The sequence below is a fragment of the Triticum dicoccoides genome, chromosome 1A (assembly GCF_002162155.2).
Source record: "Triticum dicoccoides isolate Atlit2015 ecotype Zavitan chromosome 1A, WEW_v2.0, whole genome shotgun sequence".
Lineage (NCBI taxonomy): Eukaryota > Viridiplantae > Streptophyta > Magnoliopsida > Poales > Poaceae > Triticum > Triticum dicoccoides.
In genome coordinates, this window is record NC_041380.1 from 31,203,008 (window position 1) to 31,219,759 (window position 16,752).

At 41.9% G+C, this 16,752-nt stretch overlaps 2 protein-coding genes across 3 annotated transcripts; both read left to right on the forward strand.

The window, feature by feature from the left end:
- The first annotated feature begins 749 nt into the window (after nt 1-749).
- On the forward strand, nt 750-8,477 carry LOC119360819 (UDP-galactose/UDP-glucose transporter 5-like). The gene is made up of 11 exons (XM_037626307.1): nt 750-1,052; nt 1,930-2,043; nt 2,126-2,218; nt 2,297-2,362; nt 2,860-2,958; nt 6,032-6,111; nt 6,613-6,725; nt 6,969-7,057; nt 7,462-7,548; nt 7,635-7,703; nt 7,790-8,477. Exons 1-11 carry the CDS (start codon nt 924-926, stop codon nt 7,901-7,903), a joined length of 1,053 nt encoding a protein of 350 aa, XP_037482204.1. The 5' UTR covers nt 750-923; the 3' UTR covers nt 7,904-8,477.
- Nucleotides 8,478-9,686: 1,209 nt separating this feature from the next.
- On the forward strand, nt 9,687-14,012 carry LOC119355713 (MADS-box transcription factor 23-like). Of its 2 annotated transcripts, none has more exons than XM_037622602.1 (8): nt 9,687-9,942; nt 11,552-11,627; nt 12,282-12,343; nt 12,996-13,095; nt 13,195-13,236; nt 13,327-13,410; nt 13,557-13,702; nt 13,815-14,012. In XM_037622602.1, the coding sequence occupies exons 1-8, from the start codon at nt 9,755-9,757 to the stop codon at nt 13,882-13,884; spliced, it is 768 nt and encodes a 255-aa protein (XP_037478499.1). In that variant the 5' UTR covers nt 9,687-9,754; the 3' UTR covers nt 13,885-14,012. The 2 variants fall into 2 exon arrangements, with proteins under 2 accessions (XP_037478499.1, XP_037478570.1); XM_037622673.1 differs by having other exon boundaries at nt 13,851-14,012.
- Nucleotides 14,013-16,752: the final 2,740 nt, after the last annotated feature.

The window sequence follows — 16,752 nt, forward strand, 5'->3', positions numbered from 1 at the left end:
CGGGCGGCGGCGAGTGGTGGGGGCGGCGGCGCGCGTGTGTGGGAGGGAAACAGAGAGAGGGGGGGTGGGGCGCGCCGGCCGTTAGATACGTTTAATCTTTGCCGTCCGCCACCTTTGCCGTCCGCTAATGTGCGCTTTGCCGTCCGCTAGCGGACGGCAAAGAGGGGGGCCGTTAAGTATTTTTTAACCAGCTCCTCAGTGGGGCCCCCTCCCTCTTTGCCGTCCGCTAGCGGATTCTTTGCCGTCTGCTTTTAGGTAGCTGATGGCAAAGAGCTTCTTTGCCGTCCGCTAGCGGACGGCAAATAGCTGGCAGATGGCAAAGTAGCTGATTCCAGTAGTGTAGGAGGACAAAAGGAAGGTGTTGGTGTGCTTGTCGACAGTTGCCGAACGAACTATGCACGATTGGACGGTGATGTCCAGGTTTGTAGTACGAATGGACGGCTTGATGTTCTGCGTCGTCGGAGAATTGTTCGAAAATTATGGTGTGTATATCATCGTTCTGTCCTCAAGTACGTTGGAGGTTGTGATGAAGTCTTCCATGCCATAACAGTGCTAGTATCTACCATAAATATCAGCCAATATGCCCGGTGGTAGCCAATTGTGTTGTTTAGAAGACCCAAAAATAAGAATGGATCGATATGGTTCAATCATGGGCGCACGATGGGCAAAGCAGAAGATCCAACGGCCAGCAAAATTCGCCGAAAACAAAAAGTAAAAACCACTGCACGCTGCACGGGGGCCAGTGGGAGGCTGTTGCCCCACACGCCGCACGCCGGAAAAGGGTAGGCGAGCCACCTCCGCCCCCTCACCTCGCCCCCGCGCCGGCCCCACCGCCGAGCCCAGTGCCCCCCCACTTCTTCCGCCGTCGCCGTCAATCGATCGCCCGAGCAAGCTACGGCCCCTCCCCGATCTACTCGTTGGCCATGGCGGACGAGCCGGCGCTGCCGGTGGCGGCGGGGAGGGACAAGGACGAGCGCCGCCGCTTGATGGGCAGGTGCGCGCTCGCCGTCGTCGGCATCATGAGCACCCTCCTCGTCTACGGCGTCCTCCAGGTCCGCCCCCTCCCCCCCTCTACTCCGTTCGAATCACTCGTGTCCAGGTTTTTCGCACCGAGGAGTGTGCCGCCGGGTGCGGTGATAGCGGGGGATTACTAGCGATCTGTTCGTGTTTGTCTGCTCCTCCCTCCGGCGAAATTCACGGTTCGAAATGGTGAGATTGCGCTTGCCTCCGGAGTTAGCTGGCCAGTAGCGTGTACGGCGCGTTCCATTCAAAGGCTTCAGATTGAGAATGGAACTGCACAAATTGTACCGAGCGATTGGGTGGTACTTGTGTTGGTGAATGGCTAGTACTGTCAGTTCATTTTGGGAAGCATGCGTAGCTTGTATTCGATGAAAAATATCAATGCTCTGTTGTGATAGGGATGTTGTTGTGTATGACCTAAAAAGTTCAGTTCAGGCAGTAAAAGGAGAGTGTGGAGCATTCTTCCTTGCACTCCTTTGAGCACCTTTTGATTCATTTCTCAGATCCAGACAAAAGAATATTCTCCATGATCATGTAGTTGTTAAAACACAGAGAATACAGATAAAACATATTCTCCACGATCAGGTTGTTCCATGATAGTTCTTTTTAGTAATTTAGTTTGGACACATGTATTTATGGCTCCGTTCGCTGTTCAGACCGGATGCTGCATATGAACAGTTCAGTGCTGCCAAACTGTATAGTGTGGTTGTTCATGAACTAAATCACCTCTTGTTACTTTGGTGAATGGTGTATTCACACGTCTGAACCCTTTGATGTGCAAGTACCGCATCTATTTGTGACTGTCCGTTACCTGTTCTTTAGCTTGCTTGAAACAAACTCAGTTCTGCTTTACATAGTGTTGAATGGGCATAAAACACTAAATGGAGGGTTCTGGTCAATGTTATGCAGGAAAAACTTATGAGAGTTCCCTATGGAGCAGAGAAGGAGTTCTTCAGATACTCACTATTTCTTGTTTTCTGTAACCGTATCACCACATCCATGGTGTCTGCACTCGTGCTACTGGTATGGATCTGCCTATATCGTTTGTTCTAATACTTAAATTTTCGGAACCTGCTGGTCTCCTAAATTGTGTATATTTATGCAGTCGAGTAAGAAGTCCACGGACCCAGTGGCTCCAATTCAGAAATACTGCGTTGTCTCCTTCTCAAACATTCTAACCACAACTTGCCAGTACGAGGTTATGTATTAGTTTTGTATATCTGCTGTTGTTGGTTCCTATTGCTTCTGTACATAATACATGACATGATTATTTCAGGCCCTCAAGTATGTGAGTTTCCCTGTCCAGACACTTGCCAAATGTGCAAAGATGATTCCTGTTATGGTAATGTCTTTTGTACTGTGACCTGTGAGCTAGCCTGATTTTCATACATCTTCACTGTCAGTGTCTGCTAGAAGACTATAGATGTCTCCCTTTTCTTCCAAGTTAATAAACAGTGGTCGATGTAAGGAACTTGTGCATAGGCTAATTTGGTGCTATTGTTTAACTGAACCTATGTGAATAAAGTGGCTATCAAAGATGGAGAATTAGTTTATAAGTTAAAGTTGCGTGTGAAAATTACTGTGCAAGATGATTCTGAGACTCTCAGTTCATCGGATACTACTATTTGGCCACTTTCATTCATCTCTCAGGTAGATGTTAAAGCATAGAAAATCAGGATTGTATTTGTATGGACAGAAAATCAGGATTGTATATCAATCGCCTTGATTTTATATATCTGGACGTGCTTTCTTTTTTTGTTCCACAATTTATGTATTTTGATTTCATTTCCTGGATATTAAGCCTTGTTATGACCATTCTTCAATTTGATTGATTTGTAGATTTGGGGAACGATAATTATGAAAAAGAAGTACGGTGGAAAAGATTACTTCTTTGCAGTCATTGTGACCATGGGCTGCTCATTGTTCATTCTATACCCGGTAATTCAAATATCTCAACTCATTTCTCTGTATTTTTTAGCACGACATGGTTGCATGTTGCATGATTCTCTAGTTGTCCACGTCTAGAAAATGTTATTGAGACTGGAGAATATAGAAATTTCATTAACAACCAATACTGCATCTGCCATCTGCACACCACATTACCAATTAGGTAGTAATGATATACTATATACTATAGGATTGAATTCAAAGCAGGATGGAGATTGGCTTGAAATATACCCCTATAAACTATCTTTTACGACCCCACTTCAATACAGCCAATACTGAATGAAGTTTCAGGCAACAAGGGGGTACAAGCGGTAAAAGGTTCTAGAAAGAGAAGGGGATACAATGAAGAAGAGGTCCAGGGAGGAAGGACTCAGGCCCTTGCTAGGGTTCTTCTGGTTCACTATCTCTTGATTGATGCCCTTATCTCTTGCCCCCCACCAGCTTAAGTAGAGTTGCCTACCTTCATCTGCGTCAGCACCATGGGCTTCTAGCCCCCTTGTCACTGCAGCCCATACAGCCAGGTATAGTGGCCCAAACGGTCTATCTGTCTATGCATTCTCCCCTCCTTAACACCCGGCTTGTCCTCAAGTGGATGAACCTGGACTGTGGACAACTGGATCCCAAGGCACTTGCAGAGTTGCAGTCCTGGTAAGGAGCCCACACAAAGGTGAAGCTTGTATTCTTCTCATTACTGTCGGCATGAGACTAATCAACACAAGGCCACTCCCATTGAACCATCCAAGTAATGTCCATTGCTAGCTACAATGCTTGCTGGTTGCACCATGTCTCATATTTGGTGCACTGTAATTGTTGCTGCATTTTTTAAGCTATTGAATACTGAAGAGCAAGTCCAGCCCAAGTGTAGTATCAGTACTGATTCATTCTCATAAAAAGACTGATTGATGAGCCCCCAAACAATGACCTTATTTCCTTGCAATAAAACCGAACAACATGAGTTGATAATCCTTCAGTTACTGTGATCTCAACACTAGAGTTGTCTAGTATATGAGGCCATGGGGGCTTTGGCTGCAACAATGGAAAATACTTCCTAGACTTTGTAATAAAGAAATCCATAGCATGTCCATGTCATGTTTGTACGTAAGGCTAACACTTCCCTGGCTTCCCACTTGCAAGCAGTTCATGAGAAAACACATCATCTCTGCAAGAGCTTGTGAATTAATTCCAGCACCAGAGCTAGTTTTATGCAGGTCAAAATTGATAGCGTTAGCAGCAAACACCTTCATGTTGTTTCCTCAAAGATTGCATCCCTTGCATACCCTGAAGTGGCGACCATGGCTCCTTAATGCACTCTTGTTTGACCACCCTTGCTGTTTACAAGTTCTGTTGGCGAATCCAAGCAGAGGGATACAAACCTCTAGGATCCCATTGCCTCTCTGAATGGAAACCAGTGGTAGCTCACAGCTGTGTAATTAACAACTGACATGCATTCCACCTTGTACTCATCACAACTTCTATCATCTCCAAGAGTGAGTACATGACCAAGTTTGAAGTGAATGATCATCCTTGAGCCGCAGGACATGTTGCTTCTCCACAGTCATTAGACTTGGCGGTGACGGTGGTGAGAACCCTTACTGGGAATAGCCTAATGGGCACAGTTGTATCCAGCTTGATGATGTTGACGACACTGATGGCACCGTTGTCGAGCAGACCGCTTAACAAAGGTTGTGTGCGTACCAGACAGGACTAGTAGCAGGGGCGATTACAGTTTTCCCAACTTGCAGTTGCAGCCCAGTCTGAACTTCGGCATCAGCATCACGAGGCTTCTCCTTGAACAGCTTTTGTGCTGTGTCCTGCTGAGCATTTGGGCACACAAAATCTGACATTTCAGGCAATATTGAGCTGGACTGGGTGTCTTCAAGGAACACAGTTGTTGAGGTAGCACTCTTAGCACCATGCAAGGAAGCAAGCATCATAACGTTGGCCTTGAGGTCAGAGCATTTGGTCGAACATTTGGTGGGCACCATTGTGCCGAGGTTGAGCATAGGTAATGGCTCAAGGGCGGGCTGGCGAGTCCTCTGGGGGCATGGTGAAGGATGCATGTGCACTCTATGGAGTCAAGGAAACATCAGCGAGGTCTTCTGGACGGATGTCGTGGTCGGGGCCCCACGTCGAGTAGGTGGGTGTCGATTTGGTGAGGCAGAAGACACTGATGTTGACCATGACATGGTTTGATGAGGTAATCGCTGGTGGCCATGGACAACGATGCCACATCGACGAACACCGTAAGGCAGCCAGCTCGGTGGAGGCAGTGGGGAATTACCAGGTGTGAGTCTGGTTTTGCGGATTAGTCGAGCGTGGAAGTCGGCCCTCCAAAGGTGAGCACCTCCTCAAACAACATCGTCACATGCCCAGCCAGGTCCAAGAACTACCTTGGTGATGGTGGTGTGGTGCTAAAGCTGGTCATGTTAGAGGTGTTGAAGGGTGTTGAGATGGCTCTCATTGTATATGATGCAACCCCACTTCAATAGGCTCTTCTGGTTCACCTATGTCTTGACTGATGCGTCTGTCGCTTTCTCTTCACTAGTGTAAGTAGAATTGTGCGCCTTCACCTACTTCAGCGGCATGGGTTTCAAGCCCCTTGTTGTTGTAGCTCATACAGCCAGATCCAGTGGCCCATACAGTTCACGACACTATGTTAGGCAACATATTCGATTACGGGGTTTTGGAAGCTGATAATAACGGCGTGTTTGGTTTTAGCCTAAGCTTGTCTTGCCAAATATTTGGCTAGCCAAAATTCTGGTCAAGGTTTTGCTAGCCAATGATTTGGCCAACTTTGGCAAGAAAACTGAACTAGGGTGGGTAAAGAAGCATTGGCATGCCAAAAAATTGGCCATGATTCCATACAAAGACCAAGTTTTTGGTCATGACCAAAATATTGGCAGGGTAACTTTTGGCCACAATCCGAACATACCCTAAGAAACCAATTTACTTCATTTGGTAATTAGCCAATGCACCTGTGATCACCTTTGTATTTTGGAATGGTGCCTGAATCATATGGGGTGGCTGAAGTTATATATTTTTCTTTCTGGTCTCATGGATGCAGGCATCAATGGATGTTAGTCCACTTAATAAAGGCAGAGAAAGTACTGTTTGGGGTGTTTCACTCATGCTTGGTTATCTTGGGTACAACTTCTCTTCTTCTACTTAATTTTCTGCTTGGGAAATAAGCAATAATATTTTAATTCATGATATAATGTAATGCTAGCTCAGTTTTGTGAATTTTGTCGATTTCACAGCTCTATTTGACATGCAAGTCTGCTTTTAGTTTCTACCATGTTATTTTTTATTATATTAAGTATCGTTAGCTAGAATTATGCATACGAAATGCATGTATTGCTATGAGTCTATGACTCATTGAGTATCTAAACTGCTGAGGAGATGGTGGCATTATAATTTTGGAGGTTGTTGCAGCTGTAGATTGGATGTAATCTAGTAAATTTCTAAAACATGAAAGTTCACAAGATCAACTTACATTTACAATTTCCCACTAGTCACTACTGTAGGGTGTGAGTGTCGGTGCAGTCGCACACTATTTGCTTACAAGGTTTATTGTTTTCTTTCTTTGGACTGGTTTTCGCACCCTGGTTGTTATCTAACATGATCCTCCTTCTCTTGGATTTCTAGATTTGATGGTTTCACAAGCACCTTTCAAGACAAACTCTTCAAAGGGTATGAGATGGAAATTCACAACCAAATATTCTACACGACAATGTGCTCTTGTGTTATTAGCTTGAGTGGTAATTGCTTACTCAATGGTTACTTGTCTTATCGTTTGATCATGTTTTGCATTTCCTTGGAAGTTAAACTTATAGTTTATATTGGGACCAAAGCTGTTGCTATCAAAGTTTCTATTACTGGAGATTCTGTTGAAGTTTTGCATGTTAATCTGTCGCACCTAGTCTGTTACACCTACACTGTACAATACACTATTAACAGTTGCAATGAATAATTTATTTCTTTGTTATTTTTTCCTTTCACAGGGCTTATTCTCCAGAATCATCTTCTTCCAGCTGTGGACTTTATGGTTCGTCATCCAGATTGCTTCTATGACGTCCTAATCCTATCCACTGTAAGACTTACCTTTTGACCCTTTAATCAAAATGCAATGTGCTTGTTCCTTTTCTTCCCGAAGCACATCAACACAAGTCTGATGGATATCGGTGGAGGGAGAGAAAATCGAATTTTAGGAAATGTAAATAAACCGACATAAATATTGTGTGACTTCCTATCTAACACAATAGACCCAAAGTGATCGGACCCTTCCCCGGACCCTGTGCAAGCGGGAGCTACATGCACCGGGCTGCCCTTTTTTTTTCCTGTCTAGCACAATGTGAATTCTTGGACAAGTTGCAGTTTTAGCTATCTCAAATTACACCCTCCCATGACCACAAATTGAAGCTGCACCATAACTGTTTGAATGGTAGTTCCAATATATCTTTTGGCCATGGGATTTAAACAATTTGTTCTCCCCAGGTTGCAACGGCTAGCCAGTTCTTCATATCCTACACTATCCGGACATTCGGGGCTCTCACATTCGCTACCATCATGACAACCAGACAGGTGGATATAGTTCTCACCTGTATCAAATATTTGCATTTAAATCATTCGATCGTTTCCTTACCGCAATTCAACACGTGTTTCCGCAGTTGGTGAGCATACTACTGTCTTGCGTCTGGTTCGTGCATCCCCTTAGCTGGATGCAGTGGGTTGGAGCTGTAAGTTATCTATCTCTGTCTTATCACTCGTCTCACAACGTTTCTTGTCTCTGTTCCAATTAAAAACGAACTCCGTGCTATACCAGGCCATTGTATTCGGAGCCCTGTATGCGAAAACCTTCTCAAGAAACAAAACGCAGAAGGCCATGGTCGCGAGCTCATCGCCGCAGGGTTCTGTTCCAAATGCTGCTAACAGTTGACTGGAAGAAATAGCAAATAGGAACACCGAAGTTTGATCTACTTGTCACTTTGCTGTACCGGATGGAATTTTTCATGTCCGTGGCGAATGACAGGCACCCTAACAAATTGACTGAGAGAGAACAGATTGTAGAGTCATGCCTTCGCTCCGAATCATCAACCTGGGGAGCTCTGAAAGGCTTAGCTGAAGGCCCATTAGTTTGTTGATGAGCAAGAGTGATCGGGACTGCTGAATTTGTTCTCTGAGGTCGTTTGCTGTTAGCTACAGTAACATTATGTTGTGATGTAAACTGTAAACTTGATTTACTCCATAGATAGAAGAACTCTTTCCACCCACAAGAGGGAGGAAAGGCTGGATTTTTTGTGCGTACAGCGCATTACCTTAGGGCATGATCGGCACACAGCATCTGCACACTGATTTTTTCATGGCTGACGGTGTGGTGTAGAGTTGGTCGTGCCATAGGACCGTACTTGGCACGTTCATGAGATAATTTTGTGGTTTTTTGTGACTATATACATGCATGAATAGGCGGTAGCCATATAGAGTGCTTCAAAGAGAAGCATATCTTGCGCGCATGGTTTTGATCTCACAATGGCATGTTTAAATCTTGGTATCACTAGATGTATGTTAAACCGCCTCAGTAACTCAAGCAAAGTTTGATTCTCTATTTTTTAGACGTAGAGGTGATCATAAATTGTCGTCTTCCATTAGGATCATAGCGAAGACTTTTGATCGACCTGTGGAATGCTCAGGTTTTCAAACCTGTCATACATTTGAATTTGAATGGAGGGACATTCTCAGTGTTGTAGCCTCTTAGTTTTAGGCTTTACTGTCACATTAAGACATAACCTAGCGTATGCCTTAAGACCTTTTTGAGCAGTGAGCACCTACATAGACTTTGCTTTCTTAGTTAGTACTCTCTGTAAAGAAATATATGAGCATTTTATCTAAATGCTCTTATATTTCTTTACAGAGGGAGTAGAACAGACTGGACAACTTGTGAGCAATCGTGAGGCGATGTTCTATGCCATGTGAAATTTTAAACTTTTGTCGCACAAACTAGGTCAGTTGATCTTTGCCTCTTTTGCCGCCAATTTAATCATACGAAATATGTTTCTTAGAAGGTACTATCGACTATGAAAATAACTTTCACCAATTTGTATATGTGGTACATTTTTTCTACATCGATGGTCATATGCTGAAGATCGAGCAAGAGAGGTTTGAATGGACTAGCAAGTTGTCAACTATTCCCTCCGTTCTAAAATAGATGACTCAACTTTATACTAACTTTAGTACAAAGTTAGTATAAAGATGAGTTATCTATTTTGGAACGGAGGAGTACAAGTCTGCATCGATCTGTACGGAGCACTGCCGGCATTTATCTATGTACGGAGGGAAATTGTTACTAAAACATTGTATGACAGTGGACGATGATACGCTGCCGTACAGATGTGGGCACATGCAGACGATTATGTTGTCTGCACCATATGCCACCATGACCCAAAGTCGTTGCACAAAGCTCCAAAGAGGGGAAAAATTAACAAGGGTTAGCATTCAAGTTGGTCTTTGCCTTGCCCCAAAGAAGGGTATAGGCTCTGTATAATACTCCGGGAGCACATGCATTATCTATGCTACGTGAGCCAACGTGTCAGTTTCCAATACGTTGGAATGACGAGACTGTGAGGCAAAGTGGGTAACAAGTGTAGTGCTTTTCAAACAAACCTCAGGTGACCAACTCCCCCACACAGCACTCTCTCTCTCTCTCTGTGTGTGTGTGTGTCGATAAAATCTCCGGTTAGCCGGCCGGCGTGCTTGCTATCTGCTCAAGCTCGTGGATCACTGGTGGTACGTGATGGTCCGGGGAAAGGCGGTCATCGAGAGGATCGAAAACACGACGAGCCGGCAGGTGACCTTCTCCAAGAGGAAGAGCGGGCTGTTCAAGAAAGCCAGGGAGCTGGGCGTCCTCTGCGATGCGCAGGTAGCCGTCCTCCTCTTCTCCAACACCGGACGCCTCTACGACTACTCCAGTTCCAACTCCGGGTACGGTGCTGTTTATATCTCTGGCCCTCCAAGTTCATGTTCTATAGATCCATATATAACATATTGCCTTCTTCAAACTAATTTAGACCCCCATCTTGCTTGCGAGTGCATCTATATGGAGTTCGACGTGCCTTCCTGAATAACAAGATCCAACCACCATCTTTCTTAGAGCATGTTTGGTTTTAGTACAAAATCTACCAACTGCAGCAACAAATTTGGCTAGCCAATATTTTGGCTAGAGAGCACCGAAATGTCAATATTTTGGCTACTATCCAAGGAAAGCACAAAACATTCATGTAGAATTGGAGGGTTGAATTTACCATTAACTAAACATACCCTCTATCTCTCAACACGTGCAAACCCCGGTAGATGAATCTTGCAAGCACACCTAGAACCTCGGTTAACAAGTGATTCAGTATTAATTCATGCCCATGCCATCAGTCAATGTTCCGAGCTAAATTTAAATAATTTCTTCATTCCACCCAAGAACGTTAATTTGCAAATGGTTTCCTAGTAACAGTTAATTTGCAAATGGTTTCCTCCTTGCTATCTCAAATTGATTACTGCCTTGTTGCTCCTAATTATCTTTTTGGCGATATTTTACTTTCCTACTTCGCAGAGCATGCGAAGTCCACACATCTCCTTTCTCTATATTGACGATCGAGAGATGTCACCTTAGTAAAAGGATGAGCTGGTATTTTGCTAGTCTCGCCTGTATAAGATATGAGCAGGTCTGGTGGTGTTTGTTGATATGTGTAATCTCACTTAAGCATGTAATTTCAAATAGTGTTATTTACTTGTTATTTGCGGCAAACTAGTGTTATTTGTTGATGCATTCACAAGTTCTCACTGATTAGGACTCAAAAGCACCACATATTTAAAGAAAACACTGTATTGAACATGTTTCCACATAGTGTGCATGCATACCTAGTAACAGTTAATTTGCAAATGGTTTACTCCTTGCTATCTCCCCCTCCAATTATATTAATTACCTACTGATCATATGAGACACATTATTTTCTCTCTCCAGCTTATTTTCATTACTAACATTGTGAAGTACCTTTATGGCCATTTCATGCTGTCTCAAATTCTCAAGCTCCCACTTCTCCTCTATATATATTATCTCCAAATCACATTAGCAAGTACTTATGAATACTTTTTTCATGTATCAATTATTATATATAGAGATCATTAGCCAATTTGTTTCTTCGGTATCATCCAAGATACTAGCCAAGTCTAGGACATTAGTTCATACATATTTCTTTTTATTTTTGATGTTTCCATTTTTACACCTATTCATATGTACTTAGTTTTCAAAATTAGGACAATACTACACAAACCCTTTTTAATTAAATATTCAGGTCGGTACTATTTAAACAATATGAACCGATGGGTTTAATAAAAAATGTATATAAATAAAATTATGTTACCCTTCGATCATACACAAGTAATACATGCATATACTATAACTAAACATTCATTCCAATATGCATCCCATGTATGAAAGTAACACAAAGAAACTATTGATGTAGAATCTTTTCCTCATGCACTCACTCATGCTATAATTATGTCTTGTCTGTGAGCTTATAATATGTTATCCCTTTACTAGGATGAAATCCATAATTGAAAGATACCAACATGTTAAGGAGGGCCAACAATTCATGAGTGCAAGCGCTGAGGCTAAGGTATGCCTTTCAATCAATGTTTATCAATAAGCTAGCTAGTCATGTGGTTTATGTTTTCTTCCAAGTTCATCGAGTCTTTTCTTCGTGTCCTTATACTGTAGTTGAAAGTACATAGCTCATCTTCGTGACATGTGGAAAACATGCATGGCATCTCTAATTAATTCACCATATATTTAGCAATATACCTTCTCATAGGATAACAACGGTGAAAGTTAACAGTAAGAATCATGAAGGAATAGTGTATGATGATCACTAATTTGCAAACAACCATTAGGACGGCCATTTCCATATAGCCATATCTAATGTGGGAACCCCTAGCTCTCCCTTGCCCATTTTTCACCGGGGATCTAGGATCACGACCCAAAGTGGATAGACTTTTCTTGTCTAAATGTGAATGAGATATCATTCCCAACATCTTGCACATGGGATTACAATATGTTAGTGACATCTAAGGAACTAGATCTGGTTGTTAGCAATAGTTATGTACATAATATGGAACTATTCTCTTTGCTTTAGCAGTTCCAGTGAATGGGTAATTCACTATTCCACCAAATTAGAATACACCCACTACAATATAGGTTCTCTTTGTTCATTTGTTCTATTTCAAATTCAAGAGCACAAACTATTGCTATATACATGAAAATCCATTAACAGTTCTGGCAAGCGGAGGGAGTGCGTCTGAGGCAACAACTACATAACTTGCTAGAGAATCATAGGTATGCCAAATAAATTATCCCTACAAAAACAATTACACGTAAACTTATATGATTGATATATCAATAGTAATTATGAAAGAAATAGCTACTGATTTTGCATCTGCTAAAGTATTAAATTACGTCCATTCAAAGCCCTAATAGGCGTATTATCCATACTCAGATTACGATGAGTACACATTCGCACTATATTGCTAACAGTTATTCCATGCAGCGTCCGAGCATGTATCGATATATGCGTGTTCCCTTTGGTTGTATTCCCTCAAATATTAAAAAATAAGGCTTAAGGTTATCAATTTCTCATATTTTCAAGATAATATTAATACGGACGAAAACTGGTCATGCATTTCCCTCTACCACTGCCGTAGTTTGATGACTCCTTGTATCCGCATGCATGAAAAATAATATGAATTTTACAATGAAAGGCAATGTATAATATCACATAACTGTATATATTTGCAAAAGCAAAAAATAACTTTTATTTGAGCAACAATGAAATAGTGATAAAAGAAAGGTTTTCTGATACATAATTTCTTATAACAGAAGTTGCACTGTTAACACCCCTAATGAACAGTAATAGAAAATCAACAAATTATCTAAGTATATTTAGAGAGAAGAGCACTAATACATGTGTGCATTCACTAAACTACTGCAGACAGTTGCTGGGACAACATCTATCCGGCTTAGGTTTGGAAGACTTGAGGGGTTTAGAGAACCAGCTGGAAACAAGCATACATAACATTCGGCTAACAAAGGTAATGCTTAGTGTTCCTAACCACAATGTAGATACCATGCAAAATATGTATATAGACATCATGCATCTGTAGTGCCACTAACCACGGTGTTCTTTCCAGGACCAACTTATGATTGATGAAACTGAAGAGCTAAAGAAGAAGGTAAGTGCTTTTATCATTACGAAGCTATTACCACCATATTATAGGGCGGTACGTTTTATGTCTAAATAGCCTAATGTTTTTGAACTGCAGGCAAGCCTCGTGCACCAGGAAAATATTGAGCTACACAAGAAACTAAACATCATTCGTCAAGAGAACATAGATTTGCAAAACAAGGTGCATGAGTATAAGAGTCCATCGATCCATGGAAAAATAAAATAAAATAAAACAAAGGGAGTTTAAAGGAGCACTCAATCCATACTCCACAAACTTATCTTGCGTACATGTGCATGTGTAAGTTGTCATGTTGATTCCATTTTCAGTTAAATGGCCAGGCCGAAGTAAACGGGACAATTACAAGTTCATCTAGTGAGTACTACATTGCTGCTCGAGAGGATCCAGTTCGTCTGGAACTCAGCTATCCAGACCATGCAGAAAGGGATGAGCAACCAGAATCACCAACGCTGGGGTACGATAAAGTTTTTTCTTTCTAATTTGCTTTGCCCTTGAAATTATTAAGCCAAAGCAAGCACACATAAACTGACATTATGAGCAACCTCTCCCTGCAATGCATGCAACAGTCTATGGCTACCAGCTGAAAGATTCAAAAATGACAGGCTAAAAGTTTCTACTGCTAGGACTGCCAGATGATCGAGGATTGATGTGCCAACTCCGTTCTAAATCAAGTGCAAGTTCATGCATGTTTCCAGTGCTGTAAAAATTGAAAGATTTGGAAGCGTTCATACTCCTCGATGAGGAGCCACGTTGATTTATATTGCGAGAGACAGAACAGCCCTGTCGTGGCTTACAAGAAGAGGAAACCAAGTCGGGAGAGGAGTTGGCTGTTTACAGGAATCCTAGCAGGCTACGGGAGAGAGAGATAGAATAAGGTTGAGATTACATCAAGGAGATAAACACAAATTCTAACACCCTCCCTTAATCTCAACTATCCTACGTTTAGATTCCTCTTGAACTCTTCAAATGGTTTTGCTGGTAGTGCCTTAGTAAATCCATCCGCCACTTGATCTTTGGAAGGAATGAACCGTATCTCAAGTTTCTTTGCTGCAACCCTTTCACGTACAAAGTGAAAGTCAATCTCTATATGCTTGGTTCTTGCATGAAACACTGGATTTGCTGACAAATATGTTGCTCCCAAATTATCACACCATAAGCATGAGATGCGATTCTGCTTAATTCCCAATTCTTCTAGTAGTGACTCAATCCAAATAATTTCTGCAGTTGCATTAGCCAAAGATTTGTACTCAGCCTCTGTACTTGACCTTGACACAGTGACCTGTTTCCTGGCACTCCAAGGAATAAGATTAGGACCAAAAAATATTGCAAAGCCTCCAGTTGATTTTCTGTCATCATTGCAATCTGCCCAATCAGCATCGGAGAATGCACTCACAAGAGTGGAATTGGAGCGTCTGAAATGCAGTCCTGTTCCCATAGTATGTTTAACATACCTTACAATTCTCTTGACAGCTGTCCAATGTGTAGTAGTAGGTGCATGAAGATATTGACAAACCTTATTAACAGCAAAAGAGATATCTGGACGAGTAAGAGTCAAGTACTGCAATGCTCCAACAGTGCTTCTATACCTTGTGCTATCTCCCTCCTGAAGTGGCTCTCCTTCATATGCTGAAAGTTTCTCCGAGGAGGACAAAGGTGTAGGCGCAGGCTTGCAGTTTTTCATCCCCATGCGAGATAGAAGCCCAGTAACATATTTCTCTTGATTTAGTACTATGCCATCTTGAGTCTTCTTAACTTCAATGCCTAGTAAAAAGTGCAAATCACCCATATCTTTCAAAGCAAATTTTGAGCTCAAATCATGTAGAAGAGCATTAGTAGCACTTTGTGATGAACTTGCAACTATGATATCATCCACATATATGAGCACAAAGATGACTACTTTTCCCTTGTTATAAATGAATAGAGATGTGTCAGCTTTGGACATCGTATATGACTTTTCCGTCGCCGTGGCCCCCTCGGCAGAAATACAGTCTGTCTACGCTTACCTAAGTGGAAATGGACATCGTATATGACTTTTTTTTTGCAAACAGCTTAGCTAGCTTATCACAATCAACCACCGTACGTATACATATTATATTCTTGTTATTTCTCGTTAGGACCGTAGCGAAGACTTCCGATTACTTAGCTGTGGATTGCTTAAGCCTTAAGATATCCAACTTGTCATATATTTAAAATTCTGGGGCAGACCAACTTTCCGTATACAATATGAACTCACTTGTCCTGTTATACGACTTGAGCAACGTAGTACTCCGTTCTTTCCGGCTTAGCTGAAATCTGAAATCTCATCAATCAAGACAGATGATAAGTGAAGTGATGTATCTGGTACTTCACAAAACTAGCCAAATCAAACCGATGCATTAATTTGGATTAATTGCAGTGCATGCATGCTTGGTCACTAGATGATTAGGAACATGCATTGGTGGCTTCCTTTTCAAATTCTTGCATGCAAAGATTTAATGCGCCTCGGAATCTCAATAGGAGATGGATATAAGCCTTTAATTCAGAAAAAACGAAAAAATTGAGATAAGCCGTCTAAACCGGTAAAAATGAAGTAGTAAGCTTCATCATGTAGTCTGCTAGAGCATCTATAACCGGACCCCTCGAATGTCCAATTAGACTGCCCGAGCGTTGTTTGAATAGAAGAGAGAAGAAAAAAAGCCACTCAATCAGATCCTTCATTTTGTCTTTGTATGACCGGGCTGTGCATAAATACCTATATCTACACCAAATATGGGGAGGATAGGACTATATGAGGATGTTCGAGCAGCCCTCCACGTAGGATGCGGCCCACCCTGGACCACTTTTTCTCTTTCTTTATTCTTTCTTTTTCACTTTCTCTCTTCATCTTTACCTATCACATGCGTTTGACCGGACAATTTCCGAAGTATGTAGGGCATGGTTGCATGCATGTATAAATGAAGGTTCCAAACGGACGCGCCCAATCATTGTCCGGGCACGACCGCAAACATTTGGGGATTGATATTAACCGATCCTGGTTGTAGATGCTCTTACTCCCTTCGTTTCGGTTTATTAGGCCCGTTCGTATTTTGAATTAAAATTTGATCATAAATTTAACTAATAAAATATAAACTAAATGTCACAAAGATTATACTATGAACATCTTCTTACCTATTTTTCATAGCATATTTTTAAATATATTTTAGTCGTATAGACGAACAAAGTTCGACCAAAAACGCGAGGGAGGTCAATTAACCCGGACTGAAGAAATACTTTCTACTTTACTCAATCTTGATCTGTAGATATACCCTTTTTTTCTGCTGAGAGATATGCAGATATAACCTACAGTTTATGTCTGCGACAGGATCTCAGAAAGTATGTACTACTTTATCTTATCATTTTCTATGCACAACACATGGATTGGACAAATTGCGATGGCAAAGCGTGATGCCATGTGCATACGAGGCGAAAGGTAAATTTGATACGGAGTCACATTATTTTTCAAAAATGACATCCAATGGCATCTTA